The sequence below is a fragment of the Pleurodeles waltl genome, chromosome 6 (assembly GCF_031143425.1).
Source record: "Pleurodeles waltl isolate 20211129_DDA chromosome 6, aPleWal1.hap1.20221129, whole genome shotgun sequence".
NCBI classification, from domain to species: Eukaryota; Metazoa; Chordata; class Amphibia; order Caudata; family Salamandridae; genus Pleurodeles; species Pleurodeles waltl.
Genome location: NC_090445.1, coordinates 1603081071 through 1603103755, shown reverse-complemented (window position 1 = coordinate 1603103755; position 22685 = coordinate 1603081071). Strand labels below are relative to the sequence as shown.

Sequence of the window (22685 nt, the reverse complement as noted above, 5' to 3'; positions counted from 1 at the left end):
GATTCTTATATATACCTTACAGCCTCGAGAAATCCCCAGGCAGACCTGCCAAGGGGGGCGCAACACATGTCGGCTGTTTGTGGCTCTGTGCATATACGGCACATGTCTTCCTGTAAAAAGCACTTCATAAAACCTTTCTTAAATGACCTTTTGGATTCAATACGATTATTCTATACTGTCAACATTACTGAATACAACAACCTTGATACTCCGCCTTGGACGTATTGTGGGTTTCGCAACTCTCTTTAGACTTACAAGTATTATTGGGGAGAACTGGTCCTTACCCCGCCTGATAACCCACACTTGATTCAGAAAGGGCAATTTGATGTATGAGATAGTTGGACCATATGAACATAGTTTGCTTGAACCTGGTCTCTGATCAAGGAGTCTATTAACTCGACAAATTCGCACATCCATGCTAAATACTTTACGGCTGCAATATAGTTTGTAACTTTCTCATCCTTTGCTTGCACCTTCAAAAAGTATTTGTGTCTTTCCATGACCACATTTAAGTGTGGTCCAAAATGTCCCTCTAGCATCATGACGGACATCTCATTTACACTCCTTGGTTCCCCTTCTGCATTGCCAAACCATACCTCATCTAGACTTTCATAAATGTTCACCCCTCTGTTCCTAAATTGTTTAGTACTGCTTGTTTTCTTGCTGCTGAAAATGTCTCCCCTCTAATTGCTACTAAATAAGAATCAAATATATTCTTCCATGCTTTCCATGGCAATATAGATTTGCCTGCTTCTGACAGAAATTAGGAGGGCTGAGACATAATAGTTACTGACATCTTGTAACACCTGTAAAACAGTTTAATACAACAAACTAAAATATATCACAAATGCAACAGACTAAAACAATTAGTTAACATATTCTAAAATAAACAAATTTAAAAAAAACAAAAGGTTCCTGAAGCCAGAGTAACTGAAATGTCACAAATTGACCACAATCCAATATGCAAAGTGTACACATTAATCCGTTCTAGATAATTTTTTGCTTCACTACTTCAGTATGATGTTTAAGTATTCATAAGGATCACTGTTTTTTTCCCCCAGGAGCGAACTAGCTGTTCAGACTATCTCCAAAATTACTGTACAGTCTTATGATGTTTGTTCACAAAATACATTGCACGCAGAGCCAGAGATATATGTCCAAGAAAACTATCAGCTCGTGCAGCTCCTTCCTTCCACCAACTCCCATCCCATGCATTCTCCATTGCCAGGTGACCGTGTCACAGTTCAAATAAAAATAGGTCATGTTTGAGATGACCCACAACAGAATTGTGTTTTTCTTGTGTAGTGGAAAGTTTTATACCGAGCTTCACCACACAACAGTACAACATGGGTTATAGAAGCACAATCTTCCCTGACACAAATAATTTATGGACAGGTGGCAGAAGCTGAAGTAACAAATGACCATCCTCTCCCACATACAGGACAGTTACAACACCGGTTGCTAGTGCACTAAAGAGCAAGTGGGAGACCTTAAAGACAGTGCATAATTTGATCCAGTGGTTGCCAGTGGGGTGCACCGACGTTTTTTTGGAGACCAGCACTCATTTCCCTGCCTGAGATATTTACAGAGTGCAAGAGCACAGATCGGAAAGGCCGTGGAAAAGAGGGACTTTTACAGAGAATGAAAGAAGGAACCTGCAAGTGTAAGAAAAAAGCTCAGGGAGTGTCTGGTCATGGATTAAAGACTACCAGCCTTAGTATTTGGCGCACCAGCATAAATTGCACTTGCGGCTGCCTTCTGAAAAAAGCTTCAGGTACTGGCACTCTTTCTTTCACCAATTAAGCACTGACTAAAAGACTGTTGTACAGTTTCAATAAACATGCAATAACTACAAAATCCTGGAAAATATCCACACCTCTTATAGATTTAATGCACATTCACATATTCATGAGGAATACTCACTTATCTAGCGTGATATGCTTCATTAGTATCTTGCACTGGGAAGCATTTCAAGAGTACTGCTGTTCACAGGTTGTACAGTCTCCTAGATATCGGCCCCCCTTAGTTTAGGTGCAGTTATGTCACAGATATCAACATTTATGTTTTCCCTTTGTTGAACTGACAGACATATTAAAATTGTATGTGGGTGAGCTAAAACGCTCTTTACTGGTGTCTCTTTACCACAAGACTAAAAACACAAGAGCTGAGCAATGCACCCTACTTCTCTTTTCCATCAACATATTAAGATGCTTGAATATTGCCCCTGTAGGGTCAGGCATCTTCCCCAGGAATATAGGTATCTCACATCAAATATTATGTAACACTTCCTGCTTCATACAGCATGCACACCTGCCTCAGAACGAGGGCAGGGAGGGTAATGGCGCAGGTTTCCATAGGACCCACTCCTTGAGGAGGTTGTGCAATATGCTATTGGAGAGGCTATCAGCATGTGCAGCATGTTTCATAACGCAAGCCACTGGAATCCTGGCCCGTACTAAGAAAAAGGCCATGCCTCACTCACGGCTGACTGGGTGTGGGAAGTGGGCGTGCATTGGGCTTGAGACTATGAACCACATGTCCCACACTAAAGCATTTTTCTGTGTACCTTCCTGTGCCAATAGGAGAGTGGTAGTGATGCACTGACTGCCAGGCTCCATAGTCCTGAGTAGCCCAGACATCCATTCTGGAAAAGCAACAGTGGAGGAAGAGATCATCAGCCCTTAAGTTAATTGTGGACCTCCTGGCCTGGTGCAGGTGTTGATGACTGACACTTTATTTCTGGCTAAGGTGCAAACTTTTACATAAAAAAGTACATTTTTGGATTGTTTTACTTTAGCACCTTAGATTATATCTATGTAGTGAGTGGCCTTCATTAGGATTAGTCAACCACACCCTTTCTGCTATGACAGTTTTATTAAGGCCTCAAGAAGCAAGCCAGGTTTCTTGTTTCCCCTATATAAGCCTTTATTTTTGTAGCTGGAGAAGGATTATGGTCTATTAAACCATACAGAAGATATTGTTGTGCAGTGTGTATCATTGAGAGAATTATTTGAAGGTGCTCTCTGCTCTCAGATGTGAGGAGAATGGTAAAAGAGACAACAGGAGACAAATCATCGCCTGGGGTCACACCGTTTGGTCAGGCTTGGAGGCCAGAATTAAAACCAGGTTACCTATTTAGACATGGTGCCATTCTGATCCTCACTGGTTATCACATTCTTTCCCCCATCTGCCATAATAAAAGTTTTATTAGTGACTCAAGAGGCAAGTCAGTAGTCTGGTGCCACATATACAAGGACTTTATTGTTGACACAACATTATGGGCTATTATGCCTTAAACAGAAGAGATTTTAGTACAGTGCGCATACTGAACTGAATTATTTCAAGGTGCTCTCAAATGTAATGATCAAAAAAGAAGGCAGAGGGAAGGAAAGTAATTGGCCAGGGTCACACAGTTTGGACACGCTGGGAAGCGTTGCTTAAAACGAGGATCTTGAGTCTGTGCTATAGTGTTAAAAAACGAGTGTTTGCACTTGGTCCAACAAAGGATTCTGACTGGCCTGGGCATGTTATGCAAGCTTACCAACCTCAAAGGACAGGTACAGCTAGGGTAGCATCAGCATAGGCCTTTCCCATCACTGAAGAGGCACACATCTGGCAGCAGCTGTGCATGCTTTACTTCCTCACAAAAACGGAACAGTGTGGCAATAACAAAGCAGGCTTTCCTCTCTCACAGAAGGCAATACGTGCAATCTTTTATTTCCCACAGAACAGATCCGACAGGCAGCACTGGCTTTCATCTCCCACAGATCATGCACAGTTAAGGTATGAGTGACTTGTATATTACAGACAGATTTCCGGCGCTCAAGTCACCAAGAATTGTGTATTGGTGGATGGATTTGTAAATATGCAAGGTCTGACACCATTCTTGTTTAGGTGTTATTTTACAGCACACATATAGCAAAGGGTGTCTCTTTGGCAGGACGCCAAAATTAATTCTTGTGATCTTGATTTTTCTTGTCCGAGGTAAGAGCTACTATGTTCTGTAGCCACTTTGTCTTCACAGAATAATGTAGCCACTTTGTGTCTTCACAGAATAATAATGCATATGATGACAAGTGTCTTTTAGAATGGGTAACATGAAGGAAAGAGCCCTAGAGCAGCTTTTGTTTTTACCTTTTGACTTCTGTGAACCCCACATAGTCATTAGTGGAAGCTGAGGACCCTCTGGCCTAAGAAATTTGTATGATTTGAACCCAAAAACAATACACAGAAATACAAAAACACCAAACAAATGTTAAGATATTGAAATATTTTGTTTAATTTACAATCACATTTAGAAAAACAGGTTTCAAATTTTCAGTCTTGCTTCTTTATCTGTATATTCCTTATTAATTTAAATTTGTTAATCTTAATATTATTTAATTTTGTAAAAGTTGCATACCTCCTCAGTAGGCCTTGTGGACCCCTAGGATTCCTCAGACCAAGGTTAAAAAACATTATTCTAGGGCAAAAAAAAACTCCTGGGAAGGATACAAGTAGACCCAAACACTGGGCAGAGTAGTCTCTGTATGGTCAGAGTAGCTGAAGATTGTATGAAAAAAGCTGGCACTAAAAAGATTAGGCATCTGTTAAAAAAAAAAAAAAAAAAAGGTAAATCCAAGCTGGAAAGCAAATATAAGGACAAAGATAGAAATAAGTGGGCGACAAACCCTCGAAAAAGAATCCTCAGCTGCTTTGCAGTGCAAAAATTACTGCAACTTTATATTGAAAAAATTAAACGGACCTTGAGGAAGAAAAAACTTATCAGAGGAATAATGGCCATCTTGGAGTGGGCCTTTCTTTGAATCTGCTGGTATGACAGTCTTCTTGGTTTAGGAAGTTTCATCAGGTTCTGCAGCTTTCGCTTCAGAGCTAGGAGCACTCCCAAATACGACTGCTATCAGTGCCTGCTATCTCACCCCCATGCTGATTCCTAGCACTACCCCTGAGCCTTGGATGGTCTTGTACAAAAGCACCAGCATATGGATGCTGTTGAGAGGAAGCCACACCATCGACTGCGATAGGTAACTCTGCCATATCAGATAATATGGTAAACATTGCATATAAGGAAACCAACAAGAACCACAGATATACACTGCCTAAGCAGGTCAGTCAAAACAAACAATACCCGGACCGGTGTGTGGAGCATTTCCTTAGCTGCTCCCATGGTTTGAGGGCCCAACAATCTACTTCTCTTCAGAGTACTGAGTTTATCCAGGATGATTAAAAGCCAGACACTGGTCCAGAGCATGATTAAGCTGTACGAAGTCATGACCAGTCTCCAGGTGAGTAAGCTTTCAATTCTATAAGGAATTGAAAGTGTCTTCTGTAGAAACGAGAAACTGAGGTGTGCCATATTTCTAAACATTAACATTCAATAGGGGAGGCGAAATTGGACAAGGGCCAAAAAGGTCTTTGTTTTTTTAACTTCTTTTTATTGTTGACAGCAATAACATACTACATTATGTAGTTTTGACATATGTTTTTACATGAAACATTACTACTTGTATAGCTCATATAATTATTGTAAATCTGAAGTTCTCAAAAAGTGAACGGGCAACATACCGATTTGTATCCTTTCCTTTGCATTAAGGGTTTTTTCAACAACGTACTGCTCCTGGATTGGGTCAATATGGTAAGTGGGCGAGTTGATGGACTAGGTAATCACATGTGTGGGGTATTTTAACTAGAATAATCCAAGGGGTTATAGTCTCTGCAGTACAGTTCAGAAATAACAGATTCAGGGTGAGGTTCAATCTGGACTGGGGAGATGAGGTGTTGTTGAGTTGGCTATGAATCCCTGGTTGACTTCCCTCCACATCTCAGATAGGGGCTGTCTGCGAGAGTCACACGATGTTTCCTGAAGCAGAGACCCCTTCTCCCCTATTTGTTCCGATAGCTACTTCCAGGTCTTGGCTACCAATTGTCTCACTATAGTAAGTGCAAGGACAGTCATTCTGTTATCTCCTCTTTTTAGGGCAGAACAGTGAAATCCACCACAAAAACATATCTCAGGGTATAAATCCATCCTTCGGTCAAGACATCCATTCAGGTGGTCTAGAACTTGTAGCCAGAATCTTTATATCATTGGGCAAGCTGATTCCATATCAATAAAATCCACTGGTTGGGTGAGCTACTGGTTGGAGAAGCCTGGTCTAGTAGATAAGCTAGAGTCACCTCTTGAGATGTCTCCGATTTTCTTTGGGGAGAGTTAGGTTTGTAATAAATAGATGAATTGTATAAATTTCAGGCGTGTGTTCCAGGAGACCTGTTGTGTGTGGGATCGCGGCCTGTCACATTCTTATCTGTAAGGTTGAGGCTAAGATCTGCTTCCCATCAACACCTAAGCTTTGATAGTTATGCCTGCTACCATTGAGCACCTTCCAGATCTAGCTAATCAAGCCTCTGCTATTACCCAAAGTCCTTAACTAATGGAAGACCTCATGTCGTGGGGTTCTTTTGGCCCGAAATGCCATATATGTGAAAATTTACAAATTAGTAGAATCTGTGGGTGCAAAATTAGAGTCTGCAAACATCTGTTCTAGTGGCAAGTTCCTCATTTATGTAACAGTCTCCCACAGTAAGAAGACCAACTTCCGTCCAAGGTACAAAGTATTGTGCAGTAAAGAAGGAAGGGTTCTCCCTACACGTGGCAACCCTCTGCTTGCCAGTGTCATATATCAATTTCCTACATAAGATGTCTTACCTACTGAACCACCCTTTCAGGATCCAGATTGGCAAAGAAATACAGTAATCTAGGAAGTATGACCATTTTTGTAAGGGCGTTACATGTTGTAATCAGCAGCCAGAGCGACCCCTAAAACAACATTACCCCCTTTTGGGCTCTCAGCACCTTCCAGTAATCCCAACCTGAAAGGTCAGTTAAATTGGTTTGATATCGGTACCCCCAGATATCAAAAGGCATGTGGTGCCCATGTCACCCCCAACGTGTCCAAGTCTTGCTTCTTAATAAGCTTGTCTTGGATGTGACCAATAGGATCATTGCTGAATGCTGTTAAACTTGAAAATTAGGACGTATGTTCCATAAGGATGGAAGACAAGGTTGCAGAGCTACAGGACTGACTTGTTTTATAATTGCAAAAGGTCTAAAATAAAAAGCTCTTGTTAGTTGGCCCTTAATGAGTTGATAGAAACTGAGAAGACAACCAGACGTTGTCTCCTACGTTTAGTTCTAGGGTGATCTTATATGTCTATCTGTGGTTCCTTCATAGATTTCTTCATGAACCTCTGCATTTGTTGCACATTCAAACATGTTATAATAGAAAAGATTTCTTGGGTTGTAGTAGTTTAATTTGTACTAACATTTTCTTTGAGGTGATACAAAAAGAACTGCAACAGCTCATAGTAATGACCCAATCTAAGGAATAAACTAGGGAAAATACTTGAAAGCAGTAAAGAGGGAAACCTTGGTGATGACATGGATGGAACTATTTTACGCAAATTCAGTCAGTGTTCAGTAGGATCATTTATCTTTTGGTAGCTTTATTATAAGGTTGCAGATATTGCTTTAGACCCTGACTAGTCTTTTGAAACTGCCCAGTGGAATGGGGATGCTAGCCCAAAGACAGACCTTATTTTGTACCTAGGTGCACACAGTTCCAGAATTTGTAGATGTATTGTGATTGTGCATCCAAGACTGATGTTTGGTTATTCATGGAGGGGGGATATATCCATAACAGACCAATAAGCCAAAGCTGTGGTAGAAGGAATTGTGTTGAAAGGTTAGAAGTGCACCATATTTTAGAAGGTGGCGATGTGATATCCATGGTGGTAGACCAGTGGGAAAATCAATATAAACATGTCATGTTTGTGGGCAACAGGTAGTTGTAGAGAGAGGGAAGAGAGGTGTATAAATTTCATGTCAACTTTTTGTATGGAAGACCACTAAAAGGACCTTACCACTAAATTAGGGATGGGTTTTGACCCATCTATCAAGCCACAGCTACGTTATGGCATATTCTCAAACAATTTACATAAGTGTGTTCTGCTAGTGATATCTTCTAGTTTGTTTGGATAATTTTCAGCTTGTGCATTCCCCACTCTATAGATATCTTTCTTTCTTTATGAACTTTACTTGGAAATTTCATATATCCATAAAAGTATAAAAAAAACAAAAAGTATATAAATGGAAATATAGGAATAAAAACATTAAAATGGAATAGACCTACGCACACGGATAGTGGACTTTAAAAAGATCCAACATAAAAAAAAAACACTTCCTCATTATTGATAAAAATCTGAGAGAAGGTTGGCATTGAGCAAAGTCGTAACAGTATTTTTGTAGTTATGATTCTCCTACTCCACTAGTCTGATACAAAAGAAGTGGTGATTCTGAGCTTTCTTCAGGATAGCCTGTGGCAATTGCATCTGCTACAGTATTGGTTGAAAAAAGCATATATGTAACTTGAAAGTCACACCGTGCAAAGAAATAGGCCCATGGGGCTTGGTGATTATTCATGCATGGAAAGTTTGATAAAATCTGTAGATCATGGTGATAAGTTTATATAATATATGTATTTTTTAATCTAAATACTAGATGAAGCGATTCTATACAATCATGCTTCATTAACATTGTCTCTTTCTCCAGTACATGCTCATGGTAAATATGAGCAACACAAAAGGATGATGGACGGAGTGCTGAATTTTTTCAAACACTCACCACCACTCACATATCTGGGTTTAATCCATAATTATTTTGCTCACCATGCTACCCCACTTTGTACCCAGCCATATGCAAATCAGTTTTGACCCTGTTTCCCATGGGAACAGTCCAGTCCAGACCAGACTGCCAGGCCAGGTCCTCACAGGACCGTAAACAAGCATCCTGGGCCCGGTTTCGGGGTATCACCCCTCCTCAGCCAGGCTAGCTTGAATCCAGTGGCACAGTGAGCAAGGGACCTACTTCTGGGCATACCCGGGCCACTTAGGGCAGCTTTAGTAACACAAAAGGATGATGGAGTGCTGAAGCTTTTCAAACACTCACCCCTAGTCACAGATCTGGGTTTAATCCATCATTCTTTTGCTCATCATGCCCACCCCAGTTTGGACCCAGCCATATGCAAATCAGTCTTGACCCTGTTCCCCATGGGAACAGTCCAACTCGAACTGCTGGGCTAAGACTGGGGTAAGTTCCATGGGGACCAGGGTAAAGACTGATTTGAAAAGTTGCAGCACTCAGGCCATCATCCTTTTGTGTTGCATGGTAAATATAAGATAGGTAACATACAGGGTTATGTTGTCCATGATTTATATAAGACATAACATATAGGTGTTACATATCTTCCTGTCTCTGTGAAAGGACCGCACTAGTGACCCCATCTGAGGCGCCTGACTCTACTATGATCTGTTTGGTAGGATCTGTGTCCCCTGTAATGGGCACCTGAGCAAAGATGGTCTTCAAGCTCTGGATAGCCTTGTAAGTCTAATCAATTTAGGAAGAACGTGTTCACAAATCACATTTGTTTGCATAGTTTGACATGCAACAGGTTTGGTGGGACGAATACTTTATTAATTGCAGATAAAAGATGCTTAGTCAAATAACGTTCTGGGGTTCTTTAACAGTTTTCAGCAGAAACCATTCAAGATCTTTTTCTCAAACTCATTTCTCTGGCTTACAGTTAAGATGGCATAATTGTAGACTGGGCAGAGATAACATGTTTGCAATTTTCTTCTACTTGTTTAGAGTAAATAAGTATATTGTCAGTATAAATCACTGCATGAGTATTCAGGATATCAGCACTTTTGGAAGACAACTGGGGCATTACACAGCCAAAGGGGATCAATGTGTATTTGAAAGGTCCTTAATAGATGCCAGGCCCCTCCAAGGTCTAGTTTGGTTAAGTTCATAGACACTCATGCAGACTCCAGTCTATCGTTGATGGACATCTTGTTCAACCTGTGGTAATTTGTAGAGTAGTGAAGATAAAGAAGTTTGAGGCAAAAAACAGAGGCCACAGGTAGAGACATAGAAAGTGTGATTTGGTTTGTTCTGCAGATTTTCTTTTAAATACTCTGTCAGTGTCTCTTTTTCCTTTTCGGAGAGGGAGCAGATCTAAACAGATTGGATGGGAGTTTTCAGGAGAGTTGATGCAGCACAATCAGATTCTCTATGAGGAAGGAGGGATGACTCCACAGGCTTTTGAAAGACTTTAACAAACCTCTGATACCTTTCAGGCGTAAGAGCAAATAAGCATGTAATTGATATGCCTTGATTTTGTTTATGGGACATCAATATTATTATGAATTGGAATATGGTCACAGGAAAAAGACTGTGAATAGACCCCAGGGGACGATAACCTACATCCTTAGCACTTAAAAGTTGGCATCTTGCTATTTACAGCTGTGATCACCTGATCAAATTAAATGTAAAGTCTTTCTCTCCCCTCTGACTATGTGCAAACAGTACTTAGATTGCCTGAGGGATAGTTTAGCAGGATATATAGTGCATACCCCATGGTTCACTAGCCTCTCTGCACTGATGAAACAGATACTTCAACTACTCAAATGCTGGGTAATGCAAGGATTATGTGGACCAGTGATAACAGCCTAAATGGATGCGGCAATGATATCTAAGAATAGCATTTCCTTTAGTCATTCAATACCAGTGATTAAGGTACAGACTTGTCTGCAATTGGTCTGGGAGAGATTGTTTTACAATGCACAAGCAGTACCTGCTCAGGAGTCCACTTGGATTTTAGGGAAACATTGTTCCTGTTGGCCTAAGTATTATTGATGTAAATCTCGGAGGCTTCACAACTCATTAATGCGAGAATTGAATTCTCAGAGATGGCTACATATTGAAAGAAAGGGCCAGATGCACAAAGCAAACCCAGCATTTCGGAAGGTCACAGGGTTTGTAACCACACAATTGGTATTGAGAAACCACACAAAAATGTGGTTTAAAACCACCATAATAGCGGATGCCATGATGAATCATTACAATGCCATCTTTTTTGTATTGTGCCTATGTTACAAAGAGCCTTGCTCGGCCTTTTCACTTCTAACATATTCTCATTGTAGGTACCTGTATGCAAGGAATAATGAATGCATCAGCATAGCTCAGCATCTGCAGTTTACTTTTTTTATATATTTTACAAGGTCCTTTTTTGTTCTTTTCTTCACAAAGCTACGTACCTGCTATTCTGAGTTTCTGCCATGTGTACTCTCATTTGAAGCAATGTTTGTAGAAAACATCTAAAGGTCGGGGTATGGCTTAGCACCGCCACTTATGTACAGCGCTCTGCTCCGGAGATTACAATTTTATCCCTCCCACCGCATTTCGTTATTTGCTGTATAGTGTGCCATAGCGTGATCTGCACAATTATCCATATCCCTAGATACGGAGAAATCAGATCAGAAACACAGCAAAATAACGTTTGAACGATGTAAAAGCTCTAGGGGTTGTAACAATGAAGTGGACACAGTAGCACACAGTTGTGCAGAAGACACCGAGGGCCTGATTCTAACTTTGGAGGACGGTGTTAAACCGTCCCAAAAGTGGCGGATATACCACCTACCGTATTACGAGTTCCATATATCCTATGGAACTCGTAATACGGTAGGTGGTATATCCGCTACTTTTGGGACGGTTTAACACCGTCCTCCAAAGTTAGAATCAGGCCCCAAATCTCCTCTGCTCGACCTAAAGTTTGGTCTAGTGACCATTGAGGAAATGCTAGAAGTTATGACCACCGACTTCACAATTTAACAGAGCGTCTTACTGTATAGACCAAAAGCATTGCTAGCACTGTACCTGTTGGTTGCTGTGGCAAAAACTGAAGATCTTGAGGCATAACCCAGTGGCAACAACATTAGAATTCTTGGCCTTGCTGAAACTACACATTTGGACAAGCCAGTTATATTGGTAGAAAACATGATCCTGGAAATGTGTGGCTGTTGTAAATTCACCCAACTGTTTGTAACTGAATGTATGCATTGCTTCTTGGCTCTGAGGCCTTTGCCGGGGTGAGTGCATGGCCTATAATTTCCCGTTTGCCTAACTACTGAGACAGAAACACAATTTTAAGATTTGCAGGTCAAGGTGGGATTTGGTAACGCTGAGGTTTTGTGCTGGAGAATAGCCACTCCCCTGACACCCATCGTGAACCCAGCGTGAAAGACCCTCATTTAGCCATGTCTCTCGGGGAGTGTACAATGCGTACCCATCAGGTGAGTTTCTTGGAGAAGCAGGATAGCGGTGCTAATTGTTTAACATATCAAAACACGAAACTCCTTGTGATCTGATCTAGGAGCCCAGTGACATTCCAGGTCAGGACTTTGGACACATAAAAAAAAGAGGAAGTGTACTCGGGAGAGGGGTTCATAATGCAGAAAGAGTGTTTTTTATGTGTGTACCTTGTGCAAACATGAACTAAGATGAAAGAAACAAGAACAACCCAACCCCCCAACAATCCCCCACCCAATACGTCCCACCTGGAAACATCTATTGACCCAACATGTTGAAGTAAGACGAAGATAAACAGGCAAGCGAACAAGGGGGATGCCCTTGTGTACAGGAAGTGATCTCAGGTGGGCTGTGGGTGCAGCTCTCCCAGGGTGAGCCATGGCTGGCCTCCATGTCGAATGGCAACTGAGCATGCAACTCACCTCGTCTAGCATGTCTACGACCGAAACGATTGTTAGACTTGGCATCCTTAGGGTGGTCTTACCCCAGACGTTTGCCTTTCACTTTATGTTTTGTTACAGTATCTTTTTGTTGGCCTTAGGATTCTGAGCGCTGTACAACAGCTAACCAGTGCTAAAGTGCAAGTGCATCTCCCCTAAACATGGTAACATTGGTGTATCCACAATTGGCATATTTAATTTACTTGTAAGTTCCTTGTAATGTGGTATACCATATACCCAGGGCCTGTGAATTAAATGCTACTAGTGAGCCTGCTGCACTGATTGTGCCATCCACTTAAGTAGCCCTGTAAACATGTACCAGGCCTGCCACTGCAGAGCCTGTGAGTGCTGTTTCACTGCCACTTCAACTTGACATTTAAAACCTCTTGCTAAACCGTAAACTCCCCTTTAATGACATATGTCACCCGTAAGGTAGGCCTTTGGTAGCCCATATGGCAGGGTGCTATGTAAGTAGAAGGCAGGACATGTACTTTTAAGTTTTACATTTACTGGTAATGGAAAACTCCTGAAGTCATTGTTCATTACTGTGAGACAGTTCTTCTCATAGGCCAGCATTAGGAATTTCTTTAATTTGCTTTTAAGCTGTAATTCCTGATTAGAAAAGAGTAGCTACAGCATGTTCATATTATTGGAATGATAATGATAAATCCTCTTTACTGGCAAAGTCGGATTTACTGTACTATTTTAGAAATGCCACTTGTAGAAAGTGGGCATTTCTCTGCTGTGACTGCTCTGTGTGCCTGACAGCCTGTCTCCAGTACACGTCTGGTATGAGCTTAGTGACAGCTACATTTGTGCATGCCCTCCAGACACCCACAACACAGGACACTCAACTCCATCTGCATTCATCTGCATACTGATGGGTGTTCTTGGGCTGGAAGGGAGCTAACACTTACACTTCAAGAGGGAAGTGCATGCCCCCACACAAAGGGCTGGTTACCCTCTAGTGACAGTCTGGAGTCAGAGCTGGGTTGAAAGGGGTACCTGTGCACTTTAGAGAGTTACTTTTAAGTCATCCCCCCACCTCAAAGGCCTTTTTGGTATAAGTACTGGGGCTCTAACCCCCTGAAATCATTGCACTTTTGGACCTGAAAGAAACTAGCCTGGAGTAAAGGCTGCTGTGCTGAAAAGATTGCCACTTTGCTGTTCCTGACTGTTCCCATGAACTTCTGCTCTGCTGCCTGCTGACCTTTGACCTTCCAAATGAAGCTAAGGATTAAAACCAGAGTGACTCCAAGGGCATGCTGACTTGTCCCCTGTTCTTCCCCAATGGTCACTGGGTCATCAAAGACCTTGTGAGCTTGCTGACTCTAGCTTATAGCACTGTTTGTAAAGCACCAGCACTCCGCTTTGTGGGAACATTACATATTGCCAGCTGGAGTTCGAGTGCAGTGCTTATTTGCAGCTCCCGTACCTCTTTGCAGGAAGTGGACCGTCCGTTTGGTTCTCCCTGGTGAGTGTGGTGCTTTGTTTAATTTTTTACGCCGCAAAGGGGCCTTCCTTTCATCCTTCTATGTTGCAGTGACAACCTCAATGTGCTAGGCACGTGTTCTCCAGCCTCTGTGGGTGCCGCTGATGAGGGTGCCCCTCCCGGTTGCCATCACAACTACAATGCGCTGGATGCGTCTTCACCAGCCTCTACGGAGCCGAGGCGTGCTTTGCCTGCCTCTTTGAACCGTACTGGAGCACAACTCCTCTTCCAGCGTCAACACCCTCCACCCAACCAGGTACTTTGTTGCCCAGCCCTGCAGCTGTGGCGGTTTACTTAGTTGCCTGACTTGGACCCAAGCAGTCTTGACAATACTCTACTGTGCTTGTTGCAGTTGGGGTCATGCACTTTGTTAGTGCCTACAACACAGCCCCAGTGGGACTCTAATTGCCCTACAAGATGTACATCGGCTTCTCAGGCTGCAGTATTTAACATTCTCCAGTTTCCCATAAAGGCTCTGAAAAGAGACCCGTTTTATGGCACTGCTTTTGATGTATTGAAAAGTGCGTAATTATTTGTGGCGTTCTCATTGTGTTACTCTGTGGGACTGTGTGTGTGTGTGGGGGAGTGTGTGCTGCACAAATACTTTACACATTACCTCCTTAGATGGGCCTGAATGCTCTGCGCCAAGCTACCAGAGTGTGCACACAGGTGATCTGAGTTGTGTATCTAGCTTACCCTCCACCACCCACTCCCATACTCTGTCCAGATGATCAAAGAAAATAATCTTGTCTTGGAAGAACACTTGAAGCTTCACTGGAAAGAGAAACTTGTATTTACGATTCATGGCCCATAGCTTCTGCTTGACTTGGTCAAACGATTTCTGTTGTGTCTGGACCAGCCTAGTGTAGTTGCTTCTTTTATTTTATGAGGGTCTCACTGTTTGGTTCTTCTTCTCTCGTGGGGTCGATTTCAGATGTTTGTATTTTATTGCAAGGAGATCCTTGGTCATGTCATTTGCCTTGTGGTGGGCATCCTTTTCCTCTGCCTTGTGCCATGCCTTATCAGAATTATGAGAGAAAAAAGACATGCCCTAGAGGTTATCCTTCAATTTAGAAGGATCTCCCTGGGAATTTTGATGTAGTTTAAGTACTATCGGCTTTTTCACTGAAAACCAACACCAAGTATTCAAGACTGACTCTGCCTTCCTGCCTTGTATTGTCGATTAAATGGTGGTTGACAACCTCTCCCTTGAGACAGATGTCTTGCAGACCTCTTGTGCTGTGCCCTTGCAAAATGTATCCTCCATTCTTTCCTCTTTGTAAGTCGTCCCTTGGCCAAATAACACCATTTGATCAGAGTCTCTGGGACAGCAGTGTCTTGATCTCCGGCTTCAGCAATGAAATGGTGAACCCTCCTAGAGAAAGGGAATAGGGTAGGCCTCCTGTCCTGCCATTCTACATCCACGGAGGCAGGTCAGTGTTATGAGAGACAGGAGGACCTGCAGCTTTTGGTGGAAGTACCCGAACACTCGAAGGGAAGTAGAATGGCATCACTACCTATTAATAAACTGCAAACCCATCTTTAAGGAAACCGAGATCTTACTGCTTTTACATAGAAAATCTATTGCTCTCATAACAGAAACCCCTGATTTAGATAATGGCGGATGAGTTACTCAGTCACCATGGTGACTGATATCCTCCCATCTAAATCAAAAATCCTATAGGAAATAATGGGATTTAGATATTGACGGACGGTATTTCCATCACCGGTGTGATCGTAACCCGTCTGCCAATACCTAAATCAGGCCGTGCCTTATGAAAGCAGTAGTTGTATCACATTTATTTCATGTGAAGGACTTTGCAGATATTTTGACACACCAGGGATGACTGTCCATATGTTTTTGGGCTCTCTCATTCACCACAGTCACAGTAGTCTGGTATCCTGTGAGATCTCTATGATGAAGGATTGTTTTTGTTAACTGCCCGAGCCAGTGAGATCTCTAACCGCGTGGATAACTCTGTTGACATAGTTGTGAGGCTGTTTGATTTATGTAATCGGAGAGATGGGCATGCAGTCAGAAGCCTGGGCCTGTAACATTCCTGTACATGTTCTAGAGCAAATGTGTAAGGAAGGAGCGCTGTAGTTAAATGCTTGCTCATTGTACTTTAGTAACAGAAGCAAGCTGAGATACTAACCATAAGGGGTGCAGCAAACGATTAACTTCTTCTTCATGTGGGCTTTACTCTGGGGCAAGACCTAGTTATAATTCCCAAAGCAAAAAACCTGAGAATTTATTTTCATGTAGAGACTGCATTCTGAATCTTGTCAAAAGAACAAACTACAACCTTTCTTTCGATCTTGGCTAAACTAAAGAATCCTGTAGATACGATGCTCCTGAATCTGACAAGCAAGAATGTATCAGTCTGCTGACTCAAAGGATTTAGTTCAAGGATCTGTGGATCATGTTACATTATTACCATTGTTATAGGGTAACACATTTTCAAAGGGGACGCTCTTTCATTGGGACATGGGAAGGCCACCAATCGATTTTGTGTGTTTACCCGTGTACATTTATTAGAGTGTTTGTGTATTAACAAGAACTTTCAGGTTTTTTTTTCTCTGGATTAGGTAGTGGGTTATCTATATCTCAAAGGAGTAAAGTGCTTTAGAAATCACATTCAAAATCTGGATAAGATGAAATCTTGTAAGTATGAGTGTGTGACCTAATTATACTGGCTTTATTTGAGTGGTTGTGTGTATTTATTGGCGTGGTGCACGGCAGTGCCAAATTGGACACATGATAGTGTAAGGCATCTAGCATGTACTGTTTTAAGGTTAAAATGTACAAGGGCATCCTTCAGACTGAGACCTCCTTGCCTTAAAAAGCTGGTTTATTGGTATGTGTCCCTAAGTAACCTGGGAGTCGCCGAAAAGGCACCACTGATGTGCCTTTGAAAGTCAAGATACAAGAGGTTTTAAGGAAGAAGCCTCAAGTTCAATGAATTCTAACTATGAAATAAGCTTTCCAGAAAGACCTGAAAACTACCCAATTCAGAGAATTGTTCATTGTGTACAAGCCAGAAGACCCCTCCGCTTATACTCCTATACAAATCATATCACAGAATGTGACAAACCAAGTACCTATATTATTAGGACATTCTCCAAATGAGATGAGCTGGTCTCATCCGACAGCATAAAACACTCCTATAAATCAGGCCAGGAACAAGAAGGATCAACATTAAAGAGACAAAAGCAAACAGGAGAAAGGACATGAAACGTATCTTATTGACATCAGCGTATGTATTTTTTCTGATTCAACCTGCGATCTGGAGTGGATGTGTGTTTGCTTATTACAGGAACTCTGCAAAACCTCCTCAAAATTAAAACATAAACAAGGGTTGCTACTGGCCTGTCTTTACTGCCAGCTATTATAACTGATGGGAAAAGCATTCAAGAAGTTAGATCTTTCTTTGAAATATTATCTCCTGTTTCTCCTTAGGTTACACTATTCTAATTCACTCTAATTCAAAATTCTAATAGACTATTGTACCTGAGATATAGAGAATTCCTTTGTGTATTGTTCCTGCATGATCAGCAACAGCCATTGGAAAAGGTGCAGTGAACTCCCATTTATTGTCTTTAGGCTGGTATTCCTCTACTGTTTGTGTGAGGTTTCCAAGCAGCGATCCTCCTCCCACTACAACTATTCGATCAGAGATTACTTCAGCGTGAAAACGTGTTCGTCTTTCCAGCATTCCAGCAACTTGTAGCCACATGCCACTCCTAGCATCAAATCGAAATACCTGAAACGATCAAAAGAAATATGATACTTTTAACAGAGCTCCTATGGTCATGTCTGGATATCCTTCAGACTTGCGGGCAGAAGATTGGGTATGAAACTTGAGGAGGGACACAGGGGCCTCGCTGCCATTAGTCTAGCAAGTGTAACCCGGGGGCCATGGGAGATAAACCCACAGCTCCACAATTATTGCTGCCTTTTAGTAGCCAATTGCTTTCGAGCTCTCACCACTCCATAGGGAGGTGGCGATTTAGGTATTAAAGACTTCTCAGAGTGCACCATTTACAACATGTGTTGGTGAACTTTCAAACTTGTGGGCTAAATGATTGACCTTTAAATAACAGACTTACAGAAGAGGTTGACAGGGTTACCCCACAAAGAAAACTTCAAATAAATAGGGTGCACCTTGCAACAAATTGTCCATGTTAATTTGCTAAAAAGTTGCGGTTTACGGGTAGTCATGAAGGGGCAGGGCATTTCCCTGTTTCATTCATGAAGTGATCACTGTGGCAACATTTCATTTAACCATTATAACCGAGGAAATTATGGCATCACACTTGAAAATGCCCCAAAATCCATAAACATTATGACAGAAGTACCAGCGTAAAATGTTTGCAATTTCACAATTTATCCCGAACAGTAATGCAGTTTAATTAAATACTGACACGTTTCCCAGCATACCACATTTTCATTTTTAGCAAAACATTGTTTTAGTAATTCCTGGAAATGTACTTCTCTTTATTCCAAAATATCAGTTTTTCATTCTTAGTTAATTATTTCCACTAAATATAAACTAATATGTTTATGCAGTTCCCATAAGACCAAAGCAAGTGGGTATATTATCGGAGCTTCCACATCATTGCATGTTTGTGCATTGTTTATATCGTCCACATATAGAAGTACACATCGGTACAGACAGTAAGGGCCTTGGTAGTCCAGTTACAATGGTGCAGCAGTATTGCACCCAGTATTACCATTACTGGTTGGTATTTCTGCACCTTTATCTGGCTAATGCAAGTTTCAAGTACATAACTGAGAATAATATAGCTGATGCAGTAATAGTGAAAACTTATCCCCATATTTTGCCAAATACGAGGTCCTTTTCAAGTCACATCAGCCACCTATGTATGCCCATGAATGCATTTGGATTTTCCAAAATGGCTGATGTGTACACAATGGTAAAGAAAATGTTGTTTTTAGAAGCACATTGAGAACTAGCAGACTGGGTATTTGGGGTTAGCATGAGCACCTATAATATCATCATCAAAACGGTTTATATCCGGTACTGGCCCATAAACCCAGACAAACTATTCTATCAAGCATCACACAGATCAATAAATATGACACAAAAATTCCATAATATTTCCAGTTAGAAATTGGTTGACAGAAGTATATATCCTGATCAAACAGGAACCACAACCCTAGTCAGAGTAAGTCACAAGCACAACCTAAATTAACCTTTGCTGACCCCCTTGTACCACGACACCGAACCGTCAGGCTTAACTTAAGAGGCAATGTGTAAATATTTGTGCAACACTTCAACCAGTAAAACAGTGAAAACACCATGAAAAGATTCGACACCTGGTAGGAAAACAGAGCTTAATTTCATAAATAAAACAATTCCAAAGTGACAAACATACAGTAAATAGAACTTAAGTTATGAATTTTTTAATAATAAACTGTAAAACAGCGCTTAGAAGCATTGAACAGTTCTACATACATTGCATAAACTGTTTTTTATACAATGATTGATCCTGTGATTGTTGTAGGTAAAGTCCATATGCAATCTATCACTGGCTCCTCAACTCCTAACTTATTGTGCATAGCCCGGCTGAAAGAAGATAGAACAGTGCACACGGGCATGTGCTGAGTTGTGGAGCGAACATTTGACCTTCTCATTGGAAGATTCAGATGTCTCCGCAAGCATGGTGGTGCCCTGCACTGTACTTCAGACACCTCTTGTAAAAGCATTGCCTGTGGTGCAGTGCTACAACATTGCAACAAAAAAATAAAAAAGGGTTCCCTCAGTATCTGTCTGTGATAATTTGGATGATGATTTGCAGCTGCCACTTCATCTTCCCTCAGGTCTGGATGCAGTAAGGGCTGCACAGGGAAGAGCACTCCCCACAGACACCACAAACAACTATATCTAAGGTACGTCCTGTGTGTGTTGAGTAGGAATAGGAGTGTTTGTCACAATCTTTCCTGTTTATTCACAGGTGCATATTTGTGAAAAACAAAACACCAACAGCCAGTCCTATCAAGTACTAAATGTTGTAAACAACTCAGAGTACAGTAAAGTAAGAAATGTACATGCTATGACATGGAGCAGAAAGGGAAATTATGTAAATTAATTCCTACTCTTTCCTCTGCCCACATTGGCACTCTAAGCAGATGTTGTTGTCCTAGCCTCTTTACCCTCTGCACTTTGGCTTCTGGTGCATTATCCCACCCTGTACCTGTTGCACAGAGGACGTACTGCCGCTAGAAGCCTCCTAGCATTCTGCAACAGTAACTTGCACTCTGTTGAAAAATGGCATGTCTGCAGTTTCCCAGGTGCATTTGTCACCTGTACTAACCCCTTGGCCATATCAACACTATAATGGCCCATCTCCATGTGGAAGTTCACTATAGGTCTGACCAGCAGATTAGTTGACCTGGTCAAATGGTTTGCTGACCTGTCAGACACATCCATCCTACTTAGAAGATGTCATCAACACCTTTGGGCACTGAACTCATCATTCACTGCACAAAATTGACTTGTAACTACTTCTATCAAGGCTGGCATGATATTGGAGTTGGAATTGTATCTATCCTTAATGGCCCTATACACCATCTGGTAACCTCCCTTCTTCTCTGTGCCAAGGCTACCCTCCTGCTAATCTCACTGAAGATCTTTAAGTATTGGTATTGTGCACCTAGCAAACATTTTTCTATGGCCTGGAATTGAGATACTTTTGTAATACCCCATCTTTTTCCTGGCCAGTTAGAGCCTCTGTGCCACATGGTGTTTAGTCTGCCTCTCAATTCCATAGCCCTTAGTATTGCCTGTGGCTGATCTAGTCTTTGTGACTCCAGCAGGTTCCATGAATAAGCTTGCATGACATATCTTAACTCTTTGGTGTGTATCTGGTGGTGCTTGGATGGTTCTGGGGGAAGTCTACAGGCCTCTCCAATTTCCAGTTCTGCTCTTCTTCGTCACTTTCTATTTCTACATCTTGGAATGTTTGGATGTTTGTTGGAAAAGCCATTTCTTTTAGTCACACTAGAAGTCCAAACCTACCAGTTAATGTACTCGTTCACTAGTAAGTGGGATGAACTTCTATTGACAGAATTATTAAAATGATTGGCCAAGAGGTGACTTAATGACTACTTCCTACATTGCTTGACAGTGATGTGACTACGTGTCCCACGGAGGTTTCCTACTTTCTGAAAATATGCCTTATTGGACTTAATGGTCCTTATGCTTGTGCTGACAGTTTTCGTAAGGGCACTCATCTTCACTTGATTTGTATTTGTTTGGTGTGTTATCTTACAGTATATTTGGCAATGGTTACCAGTGGCTGCAGGGGGTTCAGCTGTATCAGTTGTGCTGCCGCCTGACACTGCCTCATGTTGTAAGATGGATTCAATCACATCTCCCTTGGCAGTTTGTAGCATTTCCGTTTAAGGGTCTCTTATGATTTCATCATCTGCTCTACTTCCTCTTGCAGCCTTCTCCCTAGTCCTCGAGCATAGATCATGCCAACACTATTAATTACTATCAGAGTGACACTCACAATTTGCGACTCGCTCCAAATCCTAATTCGTGATTCATTATTTTTTTAGAAATTCCACTCCGTAGGAATTGCTGGATTTGTAGTTCACAGTTAGCCTTTTCAGTACTTGCAGCTAATTCAATATTGCAAATTCCTTCTTTTGTACACCACACCCAAACAATTATCACTTATATTAACCTTATTTTGTTATATTTGCATTTTTGGTGTTCTGCTCTGACGTGCTACTGCCAAAAGCAGAAATCCACCCGAAGCACTGCAGGATCTATACAGCCAGAGGAACCTCAGTGTTTAGAGTTGAAGGCAGTGGGAACAAGGCATAGAGAGAGAGCAGCAGGTGTTATGCTAAGCTTTACAAACTGGGAAAAGCTGATGATCTACAGCAGTCTCTCTCATTGAATATTAGGTTCACTTTTTGGGGTATTCCACCTAACTAATGACTCATAGTAATGTGGTCAAGATATTGTGATGATGATAAATTTAGGTAAGAATATTGTATTACTGTTTCTAATAAAATCATAGTTTAAAATATCATTTACTTTAACAAATAAAATTAAAGAGGACTAGACATTCATGCCCTCCACACTACCTATGCATTACTTTTCATGTCATGCGGCTCTGCACCATCCTGGAAGTGACAAAGCAGAGTGTTGAAGTCAGTTCTTTTATTTCTACAGCTTCAAATGCAGATCCGGATCCTTGCTTCCAACTTTTGTCAGTCTACCATCAAACCTTAAGTGTTTCTAAAGCATGCTATGGATCTATGTCCCCTCCAGCTACAGGCTGAAAACTTTGCTGTGATTGCAGAAAGCATATGTCAGTCAAAGACTCACGTTGAGTTTCTCTGCTGCTTGCACTTTTAAGTCATGAGACAGTTGTGTCGTTATGCATCCAGTGGCGACCTGAGACCAGGAGAAGAAGCTCAACATCCCTGAACATAAGAAGAGGATGTGATCAAAGCTTAAGTCCATCTCTTGCTTCAAGTCATAGGCCTAGTCTTGGTCACATTCAT

At 41.5% G+C, this 22685-nt stretch overlaps 1 protein-coding gene across 1 annotated transcript in view; it reads right to left on the bottom strand.

Annotated features, from left to right (window-relative positions):
• The window catches only part of LOC138301218 (kelch-like protein 9), a 289687-nt gene that overhangs the window by 145369 nt on the left and 121633 nt on the right, over positions 1-22685 (bottom strand). Inside the window, exon 2 of the mRNA XM_069241460.1 lies at positions 17649-17901. Within this exon, the coding sequence (XP_069097561.1) occupies positions 17649-17901 (253 nt within the window). The remainder of the gene's footprint in view (positions 1-17648; positions 17902-22685) is intronic.